General features: G+C 42.9%; 1 protein-coding gene across 1 annotated transcript in view; it reads right to left on the reverse strand.

The window, feature by feature from the left end:
- tenm4 (teneurin transmembrane protein 4) overlaps window positions 1–25,876 on the reverse strand; it is a 193,417-nt gene that overhangs the window by 144,918 nt on the left and 22,623 nt on the right. Inside the window, 2 exon segments of the mRNA XM_061680943.1 lie at window positions 11,064–11,354; window positions 12,031–12,338. Coding sequence (XP_061536927.1) covers window positions 11,064–11,354; window positions 12,031–12,259 — 520 coding nt within the window. The 5' untranslated portion in view covers window positions 12,260–12,338.

Consider the following 25,876-nt stretch of genomic DNA (forward strand, 5'->3'; position numbering starts at 1 on the left):
GCAAGTTGTCCAGGTCCTGGAGTAATAAGCAGCCCCAGATCACCACGATGTTTGACTGTTTGCATTTTGTTGTTTTAATCAAATCCTTTTTTTTACGCCCGATGTAACAGTTCAACTTATGTCCCTTTTTGTTCTGTTTTGTTAACAGTGGTTTTCGCCTTGGAACGCACTGACTGTAACTGAGGTCAGTGAGGCCTTCAGTAGTTTGGATGTTGTTCTAGGTTCTTTTGCCGTTGCACTCCTGGAGTAATTTTGTTTAGCATACCACTCCTTGGAATGTTCACCACTGTTCCCAGTTCTCTCCATTTGTGGATAATGGCACTGATGCAGTTCGCTGGAGTCGCAAAGCCTTGCAAATGACTTTGTGACCTTTTTCAGACTGATAGATTTAAATTACGTTGTTTCTCTTTTCTTCTTAAATTTCTTTGGATCATGGCATGACGTGTTCATTTCGGAGCTCTTGTAATCTACTTCACTTTGTTTGACATATACTGTTTAAGTACCTGCTATGACCTTTTGCAGTATTTTTTTCCCCATAATAACAAGATTTTGAAACTGGTAGGTAGGTAGGTAGGTGGTTGGATGGATAGGTAGCTGTCTTCTCTGAGTCGGGATGAATATAGTCTGGTAGTAGGTAGGTAATGCGTTTCATAGATCTGACACTGTATTACACTATACATGTGACAAAACTAATGACTACAAATATTTTCATTCAATAATTCAAATGTAAGCCTGTCATGCTGTTGGACACTTACAGTACCATCAGTGCAACACTCACACACACTCACACACACACACACACACACACGTGACCGATGGCTGACAAAGCTACTCGCACTGACATCAGATATGAGTCGTCATCAGCAACTTAACACGGACCTGGACCTGCTGGACCTGAGATCAATAGTGAAACGCTGCAGACGGTGGCAGAAAGCAAAAAGAATCGCCTCACATTGTCGTATAAATATATGCACAATGCGTACATACTGTAGCGATAAGATATGAACTCTGTTATAATTCTTTTTATTATAACTCCACTATGATCTATATATGTGTGTGTTTACTTCAATTACAAAAACACAAACCTTGCAGAAAACTGTTTTTATGGCACCTGTGAAGTGATAGTGTATTAAAAAGTATGAAAAGCAGCAGAAAGGCTATGCTGGTTAATATTTAATATGTTTTGAGGGACGATAAAAGCAAGGAAGCTGGAAAAAATGCTGATGTTATTATCTGTTTAAATGAAAATGCAGCTTTCAAAGACATGAGGTCTCAATCGCGATCTTTTCGGCAGATGAACGCTTTACCGAGTCTTGCAGCATACACTCAGATACACGAAGAAGGTGAAAAAGTCACCCAGAAAGGATATACATTGATCTTTTTAAAGGAAACATGCTTTTTTTTTTTAAATGACCAGTTGGATAACTAATTGACTGACTAACCAAATAACTTATTCACTAACCGACTACCTAACTAACCAACCAACTAATCCACTTATCAAATAATTGACTCTCTGACCAAACGAATAACTTAATGACTAACCGACTACCCTACTAGCTAAATAGCGACTAACCAACAAAGCAAATAACTGATAAACGGACTAAACCAATAACTTAGTAAATGACTAACTGACTACCTGTGTAACCAACCAACTAATTGACTGACCAAATAACTGACTACCTGACTAAACAAATAACTTTTTTACTCATCAACTAACTGACTAACCGGAGTAAAAAAAATAACTTGTGTAAGCCTTCATCCCGCCCCACGTACTGCTCGGCCATTGGTAAGTACAAATGATTATTTTTTTTTCAGGATTCTATTCTCGTTTATGTGGCGCACGGACCACGACGAACCCATCAAAAATATCACCGAGCATTTAGTAAGTGCTCCTTATCAGAACCCAACGCGGTTAGCTAATGCTAATCTGTGCCTCCAACAAAACTCAATGCAGCTCTGCTTACCATTCTGGCTTTGATGTAGTGTTTCACCCTTCCCCGTCCAGACTGCAAATGAATTGCGCTTGTGGCTCTCCGGCAATCCATCCATCCATTTTAATGTACCCATAATCATTAGGCTATCAAGCAAATTTATAAATGGGAAGCTAACAAAAGATTTACATGCTTGTTTAATTTCACACTAGATCGGTGGGCATGCACTCCAGAGACCAAAATATTTGTATACAGAGAATAAAGTCAATTTTTCATAATATGTCCTATTCTTGGTAGAGGGACAAATAATTTGGATTAACTACGGATACTTTTTTTCTGATGGCTAATGAGCCAGAAGTTTTAACACAAGCTTTCCCAGAGTTGGCCTGTTTTGCGTGACTGAGGACAAATGTAATTAGTGTTAAATCGCTATTTCGGCTGGTTTCATGTTTACACCGCCCGCCTCTTATTGATTTCCTTATTCTTTTATTTCCATTCCATCCAAAATGTTGTCCCGCAACACATATTGGTTGTGTGGTCACAGAACTGTTAGAGTGGCAGAGGGTGGGCGCTTTTTTTTTCTTCCTAAACATCAATAGCTGTCATTATAATGCATTTATTTTGCTTTTAATGCTATGAAAGCATCCCGTTTACGCTGGGTTGTAATAAGCACAACGGTGTCTCTGTTGTTTCCACGGCGACCCCAGATTACCTACTTTAAATAGGTGTTCTATAATGCTGGTGAACCAGCCAGGACGCAAGCCTCTCGTGATGTGTCAGTTCAGAGCGCTATGCGCTGCTCCTACAAAACGCTGACATGATCAGACGTGTTTATTTTTAGTCATGTTATTCGTATAAATAAATGATGGAACATGTTTATTTCAAGGCGAGTTGTGCAAGCGTGTTAACGTACATTCTTTGACATCTTTATCTGTTCACTAATTCACATTTAATGCTGGTTCAAAAGCATATACAATCAAAACTGTAGGGAGAGCTCTGGAGCAAAAATTTACTTTGACCAATGAAGTAACAGATTGACAAACTGACTAACTGACGAGCCAACAAACTGACTAAATAGCTAGCTCATCTGCAATAACAATACTGCGGCTCTGCTTAGCTTTTGGCTTTGACACGCTAGTGGTTCTGTGCAGAAGTCCAAGACACATTTTCTGACATTATTTTGATGAAAGAAGCATTCACCAAGAACTTAACTTGTTTGGTAAATTGTGTGCAGAAACCTGTGTTGAAGGAGATAAAAACATAACTGGGAGGCTGTGGAGCCACGTAAACGCAGATCCTCCAAGGGATATTTTTTTGGGGGGAGGGATGCCTAAAGGCACGACGATTTCCCGCAACACTTCACACTCGTGAGAACAGTCTTTATTAAGATGAAGTGTGCGTATCAAAATGGAGTGCATGCAGCTAAATACACGACAAGATGGCAAATCATCAGTTCCACACTTCCCAGCACGCTGACATATACCTGGCCCATCGCCGACTGCTCCGCGGCCGTAATGTGTCCTGACCATATTACGCCGATCGACAGCGGCACGCCATATTAACGAATACAATTTCATGCACGTACTATATTGCGGCTTGGGAGTTTGTCTGAAAACGCAGCTTAAAACCACTGCAGTCATCTTCATGGCGCGATGGGGTGTTAGATATGCAATAATTCTGTTTATATTTGATCTATGTCATCGTCATATAAGTGACGCGCCCCCGTGTAGGGCGCTCGTATGGTTGCTGGGCGACGCTGATCAACAGCTGGCTCACTCTCGTTCTTCTGGATGGCCTTCCAAACCTGTTCACTCATAAGCACAGTATTCTGATTCAATTACAAATATTGTACAAAAAGTATTATAGAGATGAGAGAAGACAAAAACACATGCACCTTAGCCTGTTAGACGAGCGGTGCTGACATCTAACAGGCAACCATTAACTTCCGTTTCCTCTCCGAGGGTTGATTTCACATTGAAAGTGTGACATACTGTATCGTCTTCGACTGGATTTCAAAGGCTTGCACATGATTCAGGAAAAAAAAATTCACATTCCAGGAATTCTACCCACCTGCAGACTTCAGTGAGCCACACCTCTCAAGCCGTTACGCGCAAACTGGCCAGGTTTGTCTGGAGTCATTACGGCAGAATTGGCATAACTTGAAAACGCGTAAGCCAGGAGCGTAAAATACTGACTTACGTACCAACGGGAGAATATGGCCCCACATAAGTAAACTGGACTTGACTAAGACTAGATGGCGCCTCCCCGTGTGGACGCCTCGGTTACACGCTCTCTAGTATTGTTTTTGTTTTTGTGTTTTTCATTCGTCTTAGGAGACATTACACGACTCACTTAAACAAGGGGAGACTTGCTAACCATCAAGGAGGCTACTCCGGACTTTCTTTCACCAACTTTCACGAATCCGCTCAGTTTTTTCCCTGAGTTACACACCGGAGCAGCGACCGTGGTCTTTGGCAGTATGGAGACGGAGGCGGCGCCGCAGAGGGAAGCGAGTCGGCATCCAAGTGAAGCTCCGCAAGAGAGGATACAGATTGGTGGTTCCGTCGATCCACCTCGCGAATCTGCGCTCACTACCCAACAAAATGGATGAGCTTCATCTTCTGATAAAGACCAGTATAGACTTCGGACGTTCCGCCGCCATGTGCTTTATGGAGACTTGGCTTTGTGAGGCTGTAGCCGATGGCGCCGTCATGCTTCCCGCCTTCCATCTTCACCGGGCAGACCGCGACATGGAATCCATCCATCCATCCATCCATCCATCCATTTCCTGAGCCGCTTATCCTCACACGGTTCGCGGGCGTGCTGGACCCTATCCCAGCTATCATCGGGCAGGAGGCGCGGTACACCCTGAACTGGTTGCCAGCCAATCGCCGGGCACATATAAACAAACAACCATTCGCACTCATATTCACACCTACAGGAAATTTAGAGTCTTCAATCAACCTACCACGCATGTTTTTGAGATGTGGGAGGAAACCGGAGTGCCCGGAAAAAACCCACGTAGGCACGGGGAGAGCATGCAAACTCCACACAGGCGGGGCCGGGGATTGAACCCCAGTCCTCAGAACTGCAAGGCAGACGATCTAACCAGTCGTCCACCGTGCCGCCGGACATGGAATCGTCCGGGAAAACAAAAGGCGGCGGGATATGCTTCTATATCAACGACAAATGGTGTACGGACGTCAGCACACAGTGCAACCCGCATTTAGAATCGCTGTTTTTGAACTGTAAGCCATTCTACTCGCCTCGTGAGTTCGCATCATTCATTTTCGCTGGTGTCTACATTCCGCCTCAAGCTAACACGAACGCCGCACTGCTAATGCTCGCCGAAGAAGGAAACGAAATTGAAAAAAAACACCCGGACTCACCCCTCATTATTCTCGGGGACTTCAACAAAGCTAAACTCAACCACAAACTCCCTAAATACAAGCAGCACATTGACTGTCCCACCAGGGAAAATAACATTTTAGACCACTGCTACACAGACTGGAGTGTCTTTGAAAATTCAGCTGGCAGCTTGGATGAATATATGGACTCTGTCACATCCTATATCAGTTTCTGTGAAGATGTGTGTGTACCAACAAAGTCATTTCGCACATTCAATAACAACAAGCCGTGGTTCACTGCTAAACTTAAGCAACTTCGCCAAGCTAAGGAAGGCGCATATCAGAGCGGGGACAGGGCCCTGTATAAGCGAGCGAGAAACCAGCTGACTAAAGAAATTAACATTGCAAAGAGAAACTATGCAGCAAAGTTGGAAAAACAGTTTAGCGCTAACGACTCTGAATCAGTCTGGCGTGCATTCCAATCGCTGACCAATTACAAGCGATGATCACCCCAAACTGAGACCAATAGCACACTAGCCAATGACTTAAACGCCTTCTACAGCAGATTTGAAAAGGACACTTTCACACCCCACACCCACCCAGCCGCACCACCGACCATAATCACACCTCTGACTTCTGAGTTGACCATCCACGAACAGGATGTGAGACGCATCTTCAAACAACAAAAGATTAACAAAGCGGCAGGCCCAGACCATGTGTACCCATTCTGCCTCAAAGTCTGCGCGGACCAGCCCGCTCCAGTCTTCACTCAGATCTTCAATAGATCTCTGGAACTGTGCGAAGTACCATCCTGTTTCCAACGCTCCACCATCATTCCAGTCCCCAAGAAACCTGCAATCTCGGGTCTAAATGACTACAGGCCTGTCGCCTTGACATCTGTGGTCATGAAGTCCTTTGACCGTCTCGTGCTGGACCACCTCAAGAGCGTCACAGGCCCCCTGCTGGACGCCCTGCAGTTTGCCTACCGAGCGAACAGGTCTGCGGATGATGCAGTCAACATGGGACTGCACTTCATCCTAGAACACCTCGACAGTGTAGGGACCTACGCGAGGATCCTGTTCGTGGACTTCAGCTCAGCGTTCAACACCATCATCCCTGAACGTCTTTCCTCCAAGCTTCTCCAACTCAGCGTCGCGCCTGCCATCTGCCAGTGCATTTACAGCTTTCTGACGGGCAGGACCCAGCAGGTGAGGCTGGGGGAGGCCACCTCATCCACACGCAGGATCGGCACCGGGGCGCCCCAAGGTTGTGTCCTCTCTCCGCTGCTCTTCTCTCTCTACACGAACGACTGCACTTCAACGCACCTGGCTGTCAAACTCCTGAAGTTTGCAGATGACACCACTGTCATCGGCCTCATCAAGGACGGTGACGGGTCTGCATATCAACAGGAAATGGAGCGGCTGGAGCTGTGGTGCGGCCGACACAAGCTGGAGCTGAACACGCTCAAGACTATAGAGATGATCGTGGACTTCAGGAGGCATCCTTCGCCACAGCTGCCCCTCACGCTGCCCAGCTGCCTTGTGTCAACCGTCGAGACCTTCAAGTTCCTGGGAATTACAGTCTCTCAGGACCTGAAGTGGGCGATCAACATCAACTCTGTCCTCAAGAAGGCCCAGCAGAGGATGTACTTCCTGCAGCTTCTGAGGAAGCACAGCCTGCCACAGGAGCTGTTGAGGCAGTTCTACACAGCGGTCATCGAATCAGTCCTGTGTTCCTCAATCACAGTCTGGTTTGGTGCCGCTACAAAAAAGGACAAACTCTGACTGCAACGGACAATCAAAACTGCTGAAATGATTGGCGGTATCCCCCTACCCACCCTTGAGGACTTGCACGCTGCCAGAACTAAGACAAGAGCGTGCAAAATCCTCTCGGACCCTCCACTTCTCAGTCACCGGCTCTTCCAGCTCCTTCCCTCAGCTAGGCGCTACTGATCAATGCAAACTAGAACTAGTAGACATTCCAACAGCTTTTTCCCTCTTGCAATTAACTTCTTAAACAACTAACCTACAATTCCATTGCAACATGCTGGCAATTTTTTGTCTTTTTGTCTTGAGTTTGTTGTCACATTTCTGTCGGGCCAATTATATATTACTCGTGCACTCACTGTAGTAGTCTCGCCACGCTGCACTATTTGCATATCTGTTGTTGACCAATACTGGCCACTCATACCATCTGCCCCATTTGCACACTGACTGAGCAGTATCTGCACCATTTGCACAATCAACATTGTCCCAGATTTTCACGCTACGAGTCACTTTAAACTGCATACATTCCTTGAAGTCTCGGTGCCCTTTGCACAATGGTCATTGCACCGGACTATTGCTATATTAGTCATTCAAACTGCTGTCATTGCTCGAGAACTCTTTTTGCACAATTTCCCAAAAGAATAATAATAATTGTACCGGCATTACCAGATAACTAGCAACCCCTTATTGCTCAATGTCTTCTCTCAAAAGTGTTCTCTGTCAATTGACTATCTGTTGTCGTACTAGAGCGGCACCAAACTACCGGAGTCAAATTCCTTGTGTGTTTTTTGGACATACTTGGCAAATAAAAATGATTCTGAACTGAACAACCGACCAACTAACGCACTACCGCCAGCACTAACCACTGACTGATAATACTGCGGCAACAGGGTAAGCTGTTTATAGCCGTGTACCTCTACACGACGATGACAAATACGACCCATATGGTATCGTGTAAAGGACCTCGGTGACAGGCCAAAGCTGCGAGTACCACAAGTATACAGGTCATGGCTACCAAAGCCAGCGGCGCCTCTTTTAAGTTACAGTAAGATGCCCGCCTTGATGTTCTGCCTCTGCGGGGCCTCACTGTGACTCAGCAGGCACTGGCAGTGTCCTCATGGGGCTCTCTTGGGAACAGATGCATGATGGGAAACACACACACGCACGCACACACACGCACACAGAGAATGCACAATTTTATGCACATGGAATACAGGCTGACACAAAGAACTGACCCCTTTTTTACAGATACTTTAAATTTGTAAGTCAATCTGCTTTGTCTTTGTTCTTTTGTTGATGTTAATTAAGATGGATGGATAGACAGATGAATAGATGGATAAATGACAGCTGGATGTACAGACAGACAGGCATACAGATACGTAGATGGAGAGATATTTTTGCTTTGTCTACGTATTCTCAGTGTGGTATACAGTATATGGAACAGCGTGAAGGAAAACGCTCACAAACAGCGCTCGCAGATTTGCATGCATTAAGTGGAGGGTCAAGCAAGTCACATGTGAAAAGGGGGATTGGGGATGAGGGACGGTTGGCGGGGGTGAATGCCTGCTGGCTTGCATACATTAAAAAGGCCAGTGAATGGTTTGTTGGTTTAAAGACATTGGCGCGCACACAAGAAGCAGGCCTACTTGATGGATTTTAATTAACTTGCCATATATAAATTGTATGTTATCAGGCCAAGCTGAATTAAATGCCCCGACGGAAGTGCTCTTTCTGCCCGAGCGAGTGGAATAAAAAGGCTGCTTAGAATCCTGATGGGGGTCTCCGGGACGCCGCGTGCATGATGCTGCAAGCCCGAGCGCCGCCGTGCCAGGAGCGTCTCTTTAATTATGAGCAACGGAGACACAATGTGGAGGCCCACACACTCTCCCCCAACCCAAGTCACCCACTCAAATGGATTCTCCCTCCTGTGGACATTTCTGTCGCTTATAAAATACATCAGCAGATATAAATGTAAAACTGTTTGCGAGGTTCTCCGCAAGGCTGCGTCGGGGTAATTAGCATCTCGCCGCCGGGCGCTACATGAGTTTAGTTCTCTGCTGCCGAGGTGTCCTGGGAACGCCGTCGCAAATCTGCCAGATCATATTCAGGGTTTAGGGGCGTAAGGAACTGGAACCACGAGACTCTTCCCAAGCTAATATGAAAAAGACCATTTTTGTAAGTAAACGTGGGAGGCAAACATGACACTGATTCATAATGAGATTTAAGGCCTTATATAGTGTGAGGAAACAGCTTTTGTGACTTGAAACCGATGGCAAAGGAATCACTGCAGAACGACGCCAGCCAATCGATAAGGAAAATGACAGGCTCACAAATAAGGCGACTGCCAAATAAGCATTGACTACCTTACTTCCACTTCCTACATCTTTGTGGAAATAGAAACATCTTTGTAAAGCACGACTAGAACAAATGTACACAATAGACTGGACATAAATTACACACTTCAGGTGTCATTGTTTCCCATTACCCCAAAACGGGACCGGCTCATTGATGATGGCTCACACTCATTACAACAACTACAATCAGTGTAATGATGAATCCATCCATCCGTTCTCTGTGTTATATTCGCTTATCTTCACCAGGGTCGTAGGTGTGATAAATCCTATACGAGATGACTTTGGGCAAGAGGTAGGGGACACCAGGAACTGGTCACGAGCCAATCGCTGGGCACATGTAAACAAACAGCCATTCACACCCACGTTCACACCTATTTAGAGATCTTCAATTCACCTACCGTGCATGTTTTCTTTTTATGTGGAAGGAAACCAGAGCACCCGGAGAAAACGTGCAAACTCCACACAGATTTCAACCCACAATCCACACTGATTTCAACCCACAAACCCTGAACTGTGAGGCGGACGTGTTAAAACAGTCGGCCAACATGCTTATTTTTATTTATTTATTTTTTTAATTTGCTTCTATGCCAATCAATCAAAATATTGCGTTCCATGAAACCAAATCACTGGGCTTATTGACCTTTCCGTAATGTTTGTAAACAATAGGCACCAGGTTAAATCTAGGTGGGAGAATGTGATTGGCTACCGCTGACCTAAAATGGAAATGATGACAAACTTTTGTTGTTTGGGGTTACAACACCAGATATACCCCAAAAGTTTAAGATGTTCTTCAATTTCTGTCAAAAAAACATCAGGAGGAATCCACCAGAACCTGTGGGTCAGAAGCATAAATCAAGTAGATGTAAATATCATAGGGTTTGTGGAAGACATTTTTGGAATATTTTTGGTTGGGTTGTCTTGAAGTAACGTAGCTAAACATAATGGGCCCTATTTTAGTGAGCGGCATAAATCCGACGCAGCGGGTGGCGCAACTTTGCACCAGGGGCGGGTTTAGATCTGGTGTTGGTAATTTCGTAGACCAGCCCAGCCCGGCGGATGTGATAGTGGGCGGGCTGTGCCACTGTGGGTGTGTTTACAGCTGACTTTATTCAAATCAAAGTGGCTAGCTTCATTCCCTTTAAACGTAACACAATGACAGTCTCGACAGACCGGTCTGCCAAATTGGCTAATGTGCAACGAGCCTTGCACTGTCTACGAAAATAGAGCGCCATGTCTAAACAGCTAATACCAGTTAGCTGTCCACTTCAAGGTCAAAAGAGCACATCTGTACCATTAATCTGAGCAACAGCAAAGTCAATTATTTAGCCAATCCCTCAGTGATCGTGGTAACTATGTCTGAGTTTCTGAATTAACCTGTTGGAAGCAATTTACCTTCCTTAACATCTCCTTTTTGGTTGACACTTCACATATTCAAACTGCAGCGGTCGAGAAGAAGGCTAAAATGATCATTTATTAAGCCCTTAATTGTGTTTTCTCAATCGTTCTACCTTTGTCAAATGACATGTAAGGGTTTGTTCACTTGCGGTACAACCGGGAATCACTTGCGCTTTTGCCACCCAGAAGTACTGTACATGTGAAATCATGGTGCAAATGTCAATAATTTTTACACAAGCGCTGTACATTTATAATAAAAGTTCCACTTACCGTTCTCTGTGTTTTCATGTTCCGTGTCAGTCAGCGTCAGATTTGAGTTTGCCCTGCTGGAGAGGCACGAGCTTCGGCCCGATTTGGGATTGCCGCCGCCTCCGCCGCGACCCCACAGCCGGATGGCGTGCTCTGGAGATACAACGCCGTCCGTCTCCGTGTCGGCGTCCGAGCCCACGCTAACAGAGTATTCGCGGTGCGGCATGCCTAGCTCGCCCCGGTAGGTCGCCATGTGGTGGGCGGACGGGAGGGCGTCCCCGAAGCCAAGGTCTCGCAGGGAGAAGTCGGCACCTGCGGCCAGGCATGGAAACGTGAGGCTGATTTAATATGATGCCGGGTGCATCATTTAGCATAATGGAGACGTTGTTGTCTGCAATGTCGGCTGCATTTTGACCTTGAGACATGCAGGATGCAGACATAGCTTTTAAACGTTTGTGATATTATTACTGCTTACAGTATGTAGGGGAATTCATTGTCGATTGTCCTCAATACAAAACTGATACGGAAACAGGAATTCAGAACATTATGAAAATCTCTGAAAATTAACAGAGATTAATTCATGGCACGGTGGCCGACTGGTTAGAGCGTATGCCTAACAGTTGTGAGGACTGGGGTTCAATCCCCGGCCCTGCCTATGTGGAGTTTTTCATGTTCTCCCCGTGCCTGTGTGGGTTTTCTCCGGCCACTCCGGTTTCATGCATGGTAGGTTAATTGACAACTCTAAATTTCCCGTAGGTGTGAATGTGAGTGCGAATGGTTGTTTATTTATATATGCCCGGCGATTGGCTGGCAACCAGTTCAGGGCGTACCCAGCCTCCTGCCCGATGCGGCGTACTCAGAAAATGGATGGATGGATAATTCATGACCAATGTTCCCAATCCAGTCCATCCCTAATCCCAGGTGTCAGAACAAGAATTGATTTTGAATGATGTGAACCAAGCTCATGCTAAAATAACAAAAATCCCACCTTGCCGGCCGAACTCGTCCACCTCGTGGTGTACCAGCTCCTTGACGCGACTGCCGTACGCCATGCGGGCGTCGTGGTCGAAGGCCTTGAGGGTCTCGGTGGAGCTGTACGACCTGGGCTGGGTTTTGCCGTCGTCGCTGTCGGCCGAGGAGCTGGTGTAGCGCCGCTCGGGGGGTTCCTGCCGGGCCGTGGTCAGCGAGCGGTACGGTCGGCGTTCCTTCACTTCCATGGCGGTGGCGCCGGCCTCCTCCCCGCTTGGTTTTTATCAACAAACGTGAGTCAACGAGGACGATTTAGTCTCAGAGGTTCTGTTAAACAAACAATGCCAAACTTTGTCAGCCACCTCGTGATGAAAAAACACAATTGTTGGCAGTTATATGGTACGAAATATGCCAAATAACCTTGAGTCTCTGCAATACCCAAGATATTCTGACAAATGCGTAAATTGCTGTGCCACTTTTACTAAAACATCGATACTCCTCGTGGCGATAAACACAATTAATTACGGTATTATCGGATCACATTTAGCAGGGCTTTTCTGTTCAATTTCCAAGTGTCATTTTCATGATAACCAAGAGCTTCATGAAATATTTAATGGAGGAAGTAGCCAGCTAACTAACAAATAGATCATAACACACTGAGTGTTGAAAGTTTATTGTGCATCTTTTTTCCCCCCATGATTTCTTTGCTCTTAAGCACGTGTGGAAAAAGCGGCGACACGTGTCTTCTGTGAATCGTGTTGTTTGCGGGTAACAAATCATCAGCGGAGGAGGAAGGCGAGTCCGACAAACGCAGGACGACGGTTGGAGCCAGCAGCGATGATCGCATGTGCAATACTTGCCTCTCACATGAATACAGTTCAACAGACACATAGACGATTGCTCATACAAAATGTACAGATAAATAGAGTAGCGGTATATTAAAAAAAAGCTGCATTAAAATGAACTGGATTTATCCTATGGTCTAGTGGTCCCTCGGAAATCTTTAAAAATTCAGTCTCCGAAACCAGTTTCACCGACCAACAAGAAATTTGCTGGGCACGTCTATCAAGAGTAGACCCACAAAACAAGTCTCAAGAAGTCACCTGCAAAGACACAAATCTGTCATTTTGGTTTCAAGTATCCATTTTAGGATGATTTTGACAATTTCCTGGGGTCCTTCTTAAGTGTCTTTAGAACTGAACTCGACAAGGTCAGATCTTAACCAAATGATTGAATTCGCGACATGCAACTTGGCAGACCTGTTCATTATGACTCGACCCATGTTAGAAAAAACATGAGAATTCAGCCAGTTCGGTTTGAAACAGCCACTTTAGGATCTTTAACTCAGATGCAAAAAAAATTGGTGCACATGTTTATCATGAGTTAGACCCACAGAAACGTTTCAGGAAACTATGTCCTAAAAGAAATAGGAAGTCTGTTTGAAGCGGCCATTTTAGGGTCATTTTGGCTATTTTGAGGGTTTCTTTCAAAGACTCAAATTCACAAGGTAAAACCTTGACAATCGGTGGGAATTCCAGGGCTCATAATATGAGAAACTACAATGGAATTTACTGTAATGAACTTCAATCGGAAGCAGGTAAACGACACTCATGGTCGACATTACATTTTCAACCATTACTGATTATGCCTTCGAGTGTTGGCGGGCCATGGTGTACAAGTAACTGGTAGATTTATTTGGGAGGATACGCCATGAAAAATGGGGTGCGAGGCTCCATTGATCACTGCTCGCAGCTGAAATTTCCCTGGTGTTTCCCATCAAGTGAACATCGTAATGCCAGCCGACTACCAATGAGGAGGCCATTACTCTTTTGGGAACAAAAACAATACACTATGGGGAACATTCTCGAAACTTTAGAAAGCCTCTCCTTCTCTCGCATTAGCATAGCGTCAAGGAATGGTTTAAAAACAACAAAATTAGCAAGCGAACCCAGGTCTCCCCCGGGCAGATGAAGAGCTCTTACAGCTGGCGAGTGGGCGGCGTTTTCCACGCACCCCCGTGTGGCCGAGGTCCTCGCACGGCGGCCCCCAGTCATTAATCACCGCCATCCTTTCAGCTGTCGATACGTGCAAACACAAGGCAACAATGGCAGTTTTCAAGCACGTTTTGCCCCCAAGCAGAGGCAAGTGGGGTCCAACAGGGGCCATTGTTTCCTGTTTTGTTCTCCCCAAGCAGTCACTAGCGTAGCATCCCAAAAATGCATTGACCTCCACCGAGGAGGTTATGTTTGCATCAGCGTGGGTGGAACTTCCTGACCACACATATTCTGCCATGGGTGTTATGATGACATTGCTGCTGTGAGTGTACATACTGACGACATGACAATTCAAAGAATCCAAATCAATTCCCATTGTTTTTATTGGGCCCAAAAAAATAATTGCTGAGTTTATTTATTTGTAGTTATTACACAGTTGGGTGCAAGTTGCAGGTTATTTAATAAATGTGTTTATTGCTCTATTTAGCCATAGATCTAAATTGTAATACATGTATGTATTTCATTATTCAGTCACGACATAACACATAATTAAACAAATGATGACATAAATAAATTCAGAATACGTACTACATATTATAACATTTAATTTGACTTAATTTCTTGTTTAACATTTGCTTTTTTCATCTCATATCGATACTAACACTTGTAGTATTAAAACTACAGTTTTTGTTGATGTATTCATCTTACTAATTAAAAAGCATCGGTATTAGTATCGACGATACTGGCCCTGTATATACTTGGAATCGGATCGATATCAAATTGTGCAGGGATTCGAGTCACGTGACTTGACTTGACAGTGTTAGTAGTTTGGACTTGCTCGGCAAAAACTGATGAAAGAATCGACTTGACTTTCACCCTGTATTCATGACTTGCCAAGTCTTGCCTGTTTACATTGAAAGAATTGCATTTTTGAGACAGTGAGCCATTTGTTTCGATTCGTTTTTTTTTTTTTTTTTTTGTGTGTAGTCGGCGCAAACCTGGCAAGCCACCAATATTTTCTGAGGTGGACTACAGAGGCCACCTCATGGAGCAAGTATCATGGCGCGAACACCGAATACGATTACATTTGGATTCAAGGAGTTTTATTTTTATTTTTTTATATCAAATCGGTGGAAAAGAGGATCGCAACATGCAAGGTTTGCAACTCATACATTATAAACACAACAACTACAAACTCTAAATTCATCGGACATTGTAAAACCCCACCAACACAGGTAAGCTACGTTAGCTTCAAAATGTAGCTTTAGCTTTATGACTACGTGATTTATATTCCCACCTCTTGAGTATCGCACACCCACCACCACCCGATAATAAGCAAATGCTTTGATTTGACTTCAGCGCCGTTGCCGGACGCGTCCGGAAGAGATAGTGGCTCCACTTTTAAAGCATTATCATCATCACAGGAGCGAGGCAGCTGAGAAACAAGCGTGGAGGAAGGTTAATGAGGATACACTCACAAAGATGAGTTATTTACAACCGCCGCTGACAAAGAAGATAGCGAGCGTGCCCTTTTATTTCAAAAAAGTTCTCCCCACTAACAGCCGAAGCCGCAAGTGCATTATCTATGCAATGATTGCAAATTGATTGCCGGGGACATAAGAAATGATGGATGGTCTGTTTTGCCAACCTTTTTTTTAATGCAACTTGCTGACTCAGCATTTCTCAATAGCATTGTCCACATTTGGCAAAAGGTGCCGCGTATCGGTCCGAGGCAAGTTAATGTTAAAACATCTGAAATGAACAATGCATTGCACCCATTGAAGTCATTAGATCACGGTAGATTGTCGCATTGTCCGTGTCGAAGCACACACACGCAGAGACACACACAAACGCACACGGGCTCATTAAATGATCCACAAAGCACATCTTCATCTGTAAAGAAGTTAGCACATGTAAGCAATGCTGGCCAACTGGGACGAGGAAATGTATAATGTATGCAATTTATAATTGATGTATTATATACCAATACACCATATAATGTTACGAAACTGCACATTAAGAATAGGAATAGGAATTGAAGAATAGCTTCACACTAGATTGGGTTGCACATTTATGGAGATTTGCAAAGTTGGAAACTTTCCATAGGAATGGATGGAAATGTATGGGACTTCATCAGAAATAATGGGACCAAAGAGTGTGTTTTGATGAAAAATTGCAAATTAGTCTACTTACTGAGCCGCAGTTGACGAATACTTAATTCAGTTTAACTTTCCTAAAAATATATGCAGTATATATAAGCCAATAAATCAACCAACCAATTGTAAAAGTTTTGATTGTTCAGTGATTGATTAAAGCTCTCTCAAATAAATCTAAGTAAAGCTGTCTGTCATTTTAAACATGTATAACTGTTACTTCAATTTCTTGTGTTTAATGTGCATTTTTTTTTCAACAACAACCAAAAATTGCCAAAAGGCAATAGAGTACATTATACATAGGTATAAGAAAAACGAAAAAAAAAAACTTCCACATTGTATTTATTTTGACCAGAATAAGGGTTGTATAAAAGGTGTACTTACATTCCAATATCATACGTAGTGTCTGATGTTAAAATGTTATCTATATTTTCACCGTTCACCCGAGAATCAAGGCCTCCTTGATTCGCCATATTGATGTAAAATTCATAAAATTCTAAATATTTGGGATTTCATTCTGATGTTTTCAGAGGTTGAAGTGAGCATAATTAGAGATGTCCACATGCACGCAATCTGGCTTTCTAATTAGGCGTGTGATGGTACAGGTATTTGTCTTCGTCATACCAACTTCTCAGATGAAACAGGAAGTGTAACTCTGTATACAAACACAGTGCGGCTCAGCCTCTGGCATTTCTATGTCAATCTCTTACTGTTGAACTTGTCTTCATTGTTCTTTTATTTAAGAATACAAAATATTGCAGTTCCTAAAAAGAACATATAGTATTTAATATGTTATATATGCCACATATATATTTTTGGGTAAAAATTATTTTATTCATTTGAGAAGTTTTCATTTATTGGAGAATTTACTTCCCAGCTCTCGTCATCGAAAAATTCCCAGATATTTTCCACCTCTATACAACCGTGTTGTATTAAACAAAAACACACACACACACACACATCACTGCCTATTACAGTCGCAAAATAGGGAAAACTCAAGTGAGATGTGTTCAATACTTATCGGAATTATCCCTGTAATTGACAAATTTGGCCTTGGTGGAGGTCTGCGCTCCACTGAGTGTCACAGTAGTTTCAACAGAACTTTGGAAAAACAAGCTTGACCTAAAACAGCTGATATGTTAAAAAGAGGACTTTTCCCTAAACAGCCTCCAGCGAGCATGCCACTCCTGCGGTCTTAGCCTTTCGCTAATCTGTCAAGCCGATCCAGACGTCAGCCCCCCGCCGTGCACAGCGCAGGGACCACCGGGCCCAGTGAAAACACCGCTTGCTTGTTTTGTGCCCGGCTCGTCGTTGCGACCGTTGCTCCGGTGTCAGGAGTCACTTAAAAACGCAGTCGAAAGGGAGTGGGAGGCGGGCTGGGGGGGATTGTGGCTACAATATAAATGCAAATGACTTCGTTCTATCCATCACGCAATTAGCGAGTGTGCTGAGAGTTGCTATTCAGCGCAGCGGCGTATAAATCTCACCTTTTCTATTATTGCCCACCCGAATTAACTGCATGATGCTCTTTACATAAGACGCAAAAAAAACAAAAAAAACCCAACAAAAAACAGGAAAAGACAGCAAGTTAAACACGAGAAAAATGGACTGGCTAGTGGCCAATGGAGAGTTTGTAAATGTTAGCCTCGGATTCACAGATTGCCACGAAATTTGGTGGTACCAATAAACAAGGAAAACTATTCCACTGAAATCGATTTAAAAAAATAATCAAAGTTTATACATGCCTATAGATACCACAAGATGGTGCTAAACAACACCTTTATTGCTTTGAGCTCAGCACATTTAAAAAATAGTTTTTTCAGCAAATAACCGAGGACGCATTTTAAAAAATGATAATTTATGACCATGCAGGGATTCACTGTAAAATAGACAGATGTTTGAATAATCCATTATATTATTTAGCTGGTTTAAAAGTTTAAAGTCAATTTCTGGTCTGTTTTGGGTACTTCAAAGGCATACACCTTGTGCCAAATTCAAAACGGGTACAGTATACTAGACCAGTGAATGATCAATTAACATGATCCAAATTCACTTAATTGTCCCGAAAATTACTTACATATTACATATAGTGACAAATACATATTATTCCACTAGATGGCACACGGTACAATTAACCTGTGTATACATTGTTGCCATTCAGACAACAGAAAGATTTCAACTTAACAAACACCTCTTGGGAGAATTTTCCAATCAGTACCAAATTTGAAAGGGGGATACATTCAAATATTCGCAGGGGATTACTAGCGACCGATTCATGACACAAGTAATTGACGCCCACCAAAATGTACGATTGCCTAAATTCAAAGTTTAAAACATAAATATACCACAGGCTTTAATCTTAAAACTAAATAATATAATAACATAATATTATAACTCACCTTACAACATTACCCTTAAAAATAAATGGCTCATAAATTATTTGATTAAAAAAGACAAAAGGTACTGGAAGTGCCACTTCCACTAACAACCCAGGCTAACCTTAGTTCGACCCTGACATACTAATCTTGTCTCACAGTCGAGATGTACCATTTCAACATACTTCCTTGATACCAATCACTGCACTTTTCTATTTAGACAGGGCTTTGGCATCATATGATATGCTGTAACGACGTAACTGTCATTTTGGTTCTGAGGGGAATTACAATTCGGACTTTGCCGAGCTTTGCGCAAAAAGCATTGAACTCGACCAACATGGCCGCTACAGAGCAGCCAGCAGTGCAACGCAGTGGACTGTTGGGCAGATTTCAGCGACACTGTGCATTGAAAGCAGAGAAAGCTGCATACAGGATCACTTACTCGTCTTCTGTAAGTCTTTCACATGGCGGGCCTCCATTGAAAAGCCTCCTGGCTCGACAGAAAGGTGTGCTTTCAAAACAATCTTTGGCCAGAGAGGCTTGTGTGTGCGGCCGTGCGGGGCGGCTAGTTCCGCTGAATGGCTCGCCAAACAAATCGGAATTCAGCTTCGGCAAATGCAAGGCTGAAGGGAGGGGGCGGGGGGGTGTTGGGAGCCATAGCGACTCCTTCCAGGATCAAAAGCTAACCCCACCAGCACACCGGTGCGTTCAACTGAATACGTAAAAAGGCCTTAACATAAACAGAAGACGTCTATGACTGACTGCAGCTGGACCTCACCGCTGATCACTCTCACGGTGAGCTGGGCGACTCAAGTCACACGACTTGAGTCAAGTTGCAAATGTTTAGGACTTGGGAATCGCTTGGTCAAAATCTCTGAACGTTTTGACTTGACTTAGTATTCATGGGGCTCGACCTGACTTAAGACTTGACAAATTTTGCCTGTTTACATTTGAAAAATCTTTTCAAGACAGTGTGCCATTTGTTTTTGAAAGAAGATTTTGTGCGGTGTGGGCAAACCTGGCAACCCGCTCGTCTGATATGATGCAGAGTGCAGAGGCAACCTCATGAAGTAAGTATCGTGGACGGAGCTCACAAGATTCTAACTTAACATCTAACTTATTCCATCAGTATAAAACCCACAAACACAAGTAAGCTACGTTAACTCCACAGTTTAGCTAGCCGTCACCGCAAATCACAATAATAAACATATATTTACATGAATTAACACGTCTCTGTCAATCAAAAACCTTCTTGTCTTTACAAAGGCAGCATTGACGTGTGCACACGCTGACCACAATAAGCAGAATTATTTATGAACAACACAATCATATCCCTGGCGTGCTCAAACTAGCAAACAGCGGGAAGGCGCGCAATTATCCATCCATCACTTGCGCAAAATTGGGCCAATTTTCTCTGCTCGTAACAACGCTAAGATAGATTTTTGCAGCATTTTTTCTTTTCTTTTCAAAAACAAATAGGAAAACAGCAGGCAGGAAACGGTGACGCACAACAGCTATCGAATCGTGTTGTTAGAGAGCACAAAAGCGGCTGCTGTCCGATATTAACATGGGAGGGATCCTTCCACGTGGTAATGCAGTCATTAAAAAAAAAAAAAAAAAAGCCTAACCCAAGAGGAGAAAATTGTGGCGCTCCAACCTCTTACTCCCAAAAAAAACGCATTCATTTCCCACTGTTTTAAAATAGACAAAATATAATAAAATTGCAATAAAATACATCCATTTATCCATTTTCTATACCGCTTATCTTAATTAGGCTTGCGGGTAAGCTTGAGTCTATCCGAGCTGACTTTGGGCGAGGGAAGCGGGTACACACTCGACTGGCCACCAGCCAATCGCAGGGCGCATATAGACAAACGACCGTTGACATTGGACGATTTTGAGTCGTCAATGAACCTAACACCGAACAACCACATGTGTCGAGGCAGGTTTTGTTGCCTTACTTGTTATCATCCTCCTCCTCAAAATATTTCGTTTCATTTTTTATGATGTATTTTAAAATACTGAAAATCCCTGCCAATTTACAATTCGCTATGCACTCACCAGCGTATTTTTGGAACCTATCCTGAGCTATTCTCTGAAAAACTCCCTCGTTTGCGTGTTTTTATTAGGCTAATAGGAAAGTAGTAATTGATGTCGAGGAAGTTTCTTGAAGTGGTACATCTCAACTGAAAATCTTTGTATGTCGGATAGGAGGTAAGTTTAGCCTGGGTCGTTAGTGAAAGTTACAGTGAGTGTCTGCTTCATGTGATTTTTTTCAAAATCAAATAATCTGTAAACCATCTGTTTTTAAGGGCATTGCTGTAAGATGAGTTTGAAATGATATTAGACAGTTTTCAGATCACAGTTTGTGGAACGTACAGTTTAAAATATTAATATAGGCAATTACACTCATAAACATTTTCAGGGCAGTGTGTCAAGTACCGGTACTTACATTTCATTCGCTCAGTCCCTACCTGTCAAGAATAGCAGTGATTTACTTGACTCTTGAATCTGAATTTTTAAAAAATGACTGATTTTTCGTGGGAATGAATGACTTTTTTCTTGTACAGCGTTCGCTTCTGATCAGCGGTACACACTCAAATGTTCAGATACATCGTTGACATGGGGATGGAGGGCATTTGTGCTTGGCCATGTCTATGTTGCCACATGCACGAATCGGCTTTACTAACTGACTAAGTGAAATTCAGCGACTTGGCGATGAAGTGCTGCGTCAATGAGTGAAAATAGAATTGAATCTCTTTAGGCACTTGCTTTATTGGGGGGGAATATGGTTAAAACAGAAAGCGGTGGCTTTACGCAAGCGACACTCGTTCACAGTCTGGACGTAAACTACTTACCATCTCTGAAAGGAGTCTTCAGAAATCTCCAGGCAAAGTCACTCGTCGCTCATTTGAAAAATAGTCACTACAGAGGTAAGAAAAGTTGCGGTGAGTAGCCCTCGCTGGGTCGCAATGACCTTGCTCCGCCCACTCTGCATTTGCATGACACAGAAAAAAAAAAAAAAAAAAAAAAAAACTGATTTGGACCACAGTGTGACAAGAGGATGTGAAGTGTGTTGTCATTCTTTATCCTTGGTGGATTTTGACAGAAGAATATCAGAGACCTTTTGACACCTGGGAAAATATTTTAAATTGTAGGGGGGGGGGGGGGGGGGGGGGAATAAAATGCCTCCACGAGCAGTCATTGAATCCATCCACTCAGTAGGAAAGGAGAACTTTCTCAGGGGTATTCAGGTTCCTGAGGCGAATGCGACTGATCATGACACGAAATGTCCGCTGGCGACCGGCGCCAGCCACGCTCACACCGCCGGCTACGGTGCTTTTTTTGTGCCCCGACTCCATCCGTGCACTCAAACGCACTAACCCAACGGCAAAGATGCACGCCGTCGACGTGGGAAAACGCCCTTTTGTCTATCCAGAGGTGGGCAGCACTGCACCTTGTGATGTATAAATTTAATCCCGCGACTAAATGAGGATCGATCACCGCGGCTCAAGGCCACAATCAGTATCGCTGATCTAATCAGGACCCGGCCCAGGACAGAAAAGGATACTTCCATAAATAAAACCATATAAGAGTCAGCAAGTGCCCATCACACCCCGATCAATCTGATTAGCCTGCCTCTTCTCTCCCGCTCTCTCCTCCACAGGTGCACCTTGAAAGACTTTCATGGCATAGCTGCATCATCCACTGGTGAGAAGTCATGACGTACAAATAGTTGGCGCCTGTACTTAAAACCTTCAGGTATATGTACTTTTGAGTATTTACTTTTCCTGGCAATGTTTTACTTTCACTCCCTATATTTGAAAACGTCTATCTGTAATTTTTAATCATTACTTAATCACACAAAATAGGCGTGTTACTTTTTTCAAGTTCTTCGAATGACGACAATCATGTAAAAAAAAAAAAAAAAATGCAGAGAATGGCGATCTTAATTGATTGAATAATTAAGATCTTTGGGACTTAAAAGATGGAAAAAAACAGGGACAGCAATGACATGGAAGAACATGAACCAGGGAGCTCGAGCATGCAACAGGTTTTTTTTTTGTCTAATCCGGAAAAAAAGATAAGGTATTTTTTTCAATTGTTGTTTGATAATTGTTATTATGTAATTTAGTTGTTTTTGTTTTGTTTTTTTCTTTTTTGCTAGTCAGTTCCAAAGTTAGCAAAACTATGGGAACACATTTTACGAGCATAAAAGGCCAAGTCACAGTAATAAATGTTTTCATTGTGGCAAGTTATGAAATCGGGTATTGTATGTAGTTCACAGTAAGACTTTATAGTCACAAACGTCTTTACTTAAGTAGTCTGTGCTTTTTGTTTTTTTTTACTTTTAGCTAGATGGACAGACAGACACACACACAGATATTTATTTCATCTACAAGGGAAATGTATTCATTTTTAATTAGGAGGAGTTGAATTAGTACTTCTACTTTTACCATTCTAAAAATCTCTAAATCTCATTCACTGCCATTGACGGCTGTTGAATTCAAATATCCATGTAGCGAAGAATGGATGCAAATGGAAGCAACGGTTGCTATTCTGGTACAAAGACACAACAGGCTGATAATGCACTTTCATTTTCGGTGAAAATGCAACCGTGTGGTTGTTTTGAGTGAAAAACAGGTCGAACAAAAGCGTGCCTCGACAGCTTTCAAGACAAGATGGCTGACTCAAGAACAGAGAGTGAAAGCGATGACAGAAGCAGCTTGCATCATTTCCTGACACAGCCTAGATACAAAGAGTCTTTGAATGCAAGCTTTTTTGGAAACGGTCCGTTTCATACCTGCTGAAGACCTCACTGAATATGGTCATTCTGTGGCCTGATTTCAGAACGCCTCAGGCGCTGTCCGGCAAGCGCTGAGTTTGGCACGCAATCACATAAGAGCAGGTTCACGTAAACTTTGTAAATGAAAGTTTTTGAGTTGAGCATTTATTTCTGTAAAGCATTAAGGGGGGGGGGGAAACGGATTAACATTTGCAATGGAATACTTTAGTTATCACACGCTATACGATCGCAGCTGTAATTATTTTCTGTAATATGAGCTTTATTCTGTTTGTGTTGTTATGTAATGACAAATGTTACATTTGAGTGAAACATATGCCGTGTTCAAGAAACATTTGTGATTTGGAACAATATTTGATTAAAATGAAACACATTTTCATCACAATTGCAAGACGTAATGGCATTTTATGTGTCGGTTTTTCAATATTGTTGATGACACAAACGTAACTAGCATTATATGAAAACAAGCTGGTCTTCAGCCTGGTTTACCCCCAAAAGTTTGTTCTTACTAACTCTGATGTAGACCAGAGGCTAAAAATCTGAAAAAATCCAAATGTTTAACGCACTGCTGTGTTTGTGACGGAGCCAAACCCTCACACCACCTCAATGGGCGGTGGGCAAACACGGCAATCATTTCATAAGGAAACAAAGCACTCATGGAGCCGCGAACAGAAGAATGTCTCATGGCAAACACAATGGTGGCATGTCACACACGCACACATCCAGACCCCCCACCAACCACCACCGAAAATCCGCTGACAAACAGCCATTCTTTCACAAAACTCCATACAAGTGGACCTCCCAATTCCTAACGGGAAAACACCAGAAAATGAGAAGGGAAGATTTTCAATGGATTGAAAACATCCTGAAGTGTTTTGCTTATAGTTTTGCCACTGAGGCAAACAAAAACATCTGTGTTCAGAGTTATTCTGCACTCATCATTTTGATGTGAGCGAATTCTGCACGACCGCATACAGAACACTTTTTTTTCACCTGTTTTCGCCTAAAAGCATGCAAAAAACAACAACAACAACAACTAGTGGTACTGAGAGGACCTGTTAATGTTAAATCATTTCTTACCACAGTGGCAAAAATAAATCTGCCACTAGGGGGCACCTATGATTCTCATGGGAGGGACCTTCATGACGTACAAGACCTTTGGTCAACCTTGTAGAGCTATCACGAGTGTCCTGTTTTCGGGGAAGTCGTCAACTTTGCTACCGTACTCTGCCCACACAACCGCAAAAAAAACTCAATTTCTTCCCAATTTGCCGTCAGCCATCTGTGTCGTACACATGGTTAAAATTTTGAAGCAGTCGGACAAAATCTCGAGAAGGAGCTTATGTCGGAAGGACCCCTGGAAGCGTCATTAGGAATCCCGCTTGTGTTCTAGCCAATACATGCCCCACTGCAACATAATTGGCTTCTGCATCGCAGAAAGGACACACTGCGCAAGTGTAAAAAGATGACTGTTCCAAATATCTATCACATTTTGCACCAAATAAATACAATACAGTTTCAAAAAAGAGAGGATGAGCAAACATCCCATGCACAAGTATATCAGTGATTCCTCTTCAACAAAACCTTTTTTAAAAAAAAAAAACGTCTAATCCTATATTTTATTTCATTTTCATATATAGAACAATATTTATATATTTTTAGTGTGAAGGGGAACATTGATACCAATTCTTACTGCATGTGCCCAAATAATCATATTTTTCCAGCACATATACAGGGTTAGGATTAGGGTTAGGGTTAGGGTGGACTACAATGGGGTTAGGATTAAAGTTAGTGGGATTCAAATAAACGCCACCACACTGAAGTTACATACTTCCCTTCCCATGTGCCGGGATACAGCAGCCAATCATATTCAGAATCAGAATCAGAATCAGAATCATCTTTATTTGCCAAGTATGTCCAAAACACACAAGGAATTTGTCTCCGGTAGTTGGAGCCGCTCTAGTACAACAAACAGTCAATTTACAGAACACTTTGGGGACATAAAGACATTGACAAAAAACAATTGTGCAAAAAGATGCAGAGTCCTCTAGCACTTAGAGCAGTTCGAACGACTAATATTGCAGTAGCAAGTGTACTCCAGCGAATCATATTGGAGTGGGGGGTGGGGGGGATGTGTCCTCTCTTGAACACGAGTAGGATTCCTAATAATGCCCTTGGAAATGTCAAATTACCATAAAATGGCGACTTCAAACCATTACGGAAGACTTTAGCTTCTTTTCAGACATGACTTTGGGTCTATGACAGACATCCCTACCAAATTTCATGCCACTACAATATGTAAAATGGGATTTTGGGTCTGATTTAATTTTTTACCCCTCAATTCCGAGGGTCACTTCTGAGCTGATTTGTGTTTTTTTTTTTTTTTTTTTTTTTTGTAGGCTAATAACTCCTACCCAACATATACATTATTTTCACCAGGATGAACAATCCCGGCAAATTTGGTGAGTTTCTTTGAGTTTGGGATAGAAATTTATTTGGCCTGACATTGACAACGATGAAAAGAACACAAGTGTGACTC

The sequence above is a fragment of the Phycodurus eques genome, chromosome 7 (assembly GCF_024500275.1).
Source record: "Phycodurus eques isolate BA_2022a chromosome 7, UOR_Pequ_1.1, whole genome shotgun sequence".
Classification (NCBI taxonomy): domain Eukaryota; kingdom Metazoa; phylum Chordata; class Actinopteri; order Syngnathiformes; family Syngnathidae; genus Phycodurus; species Phycodurus eques.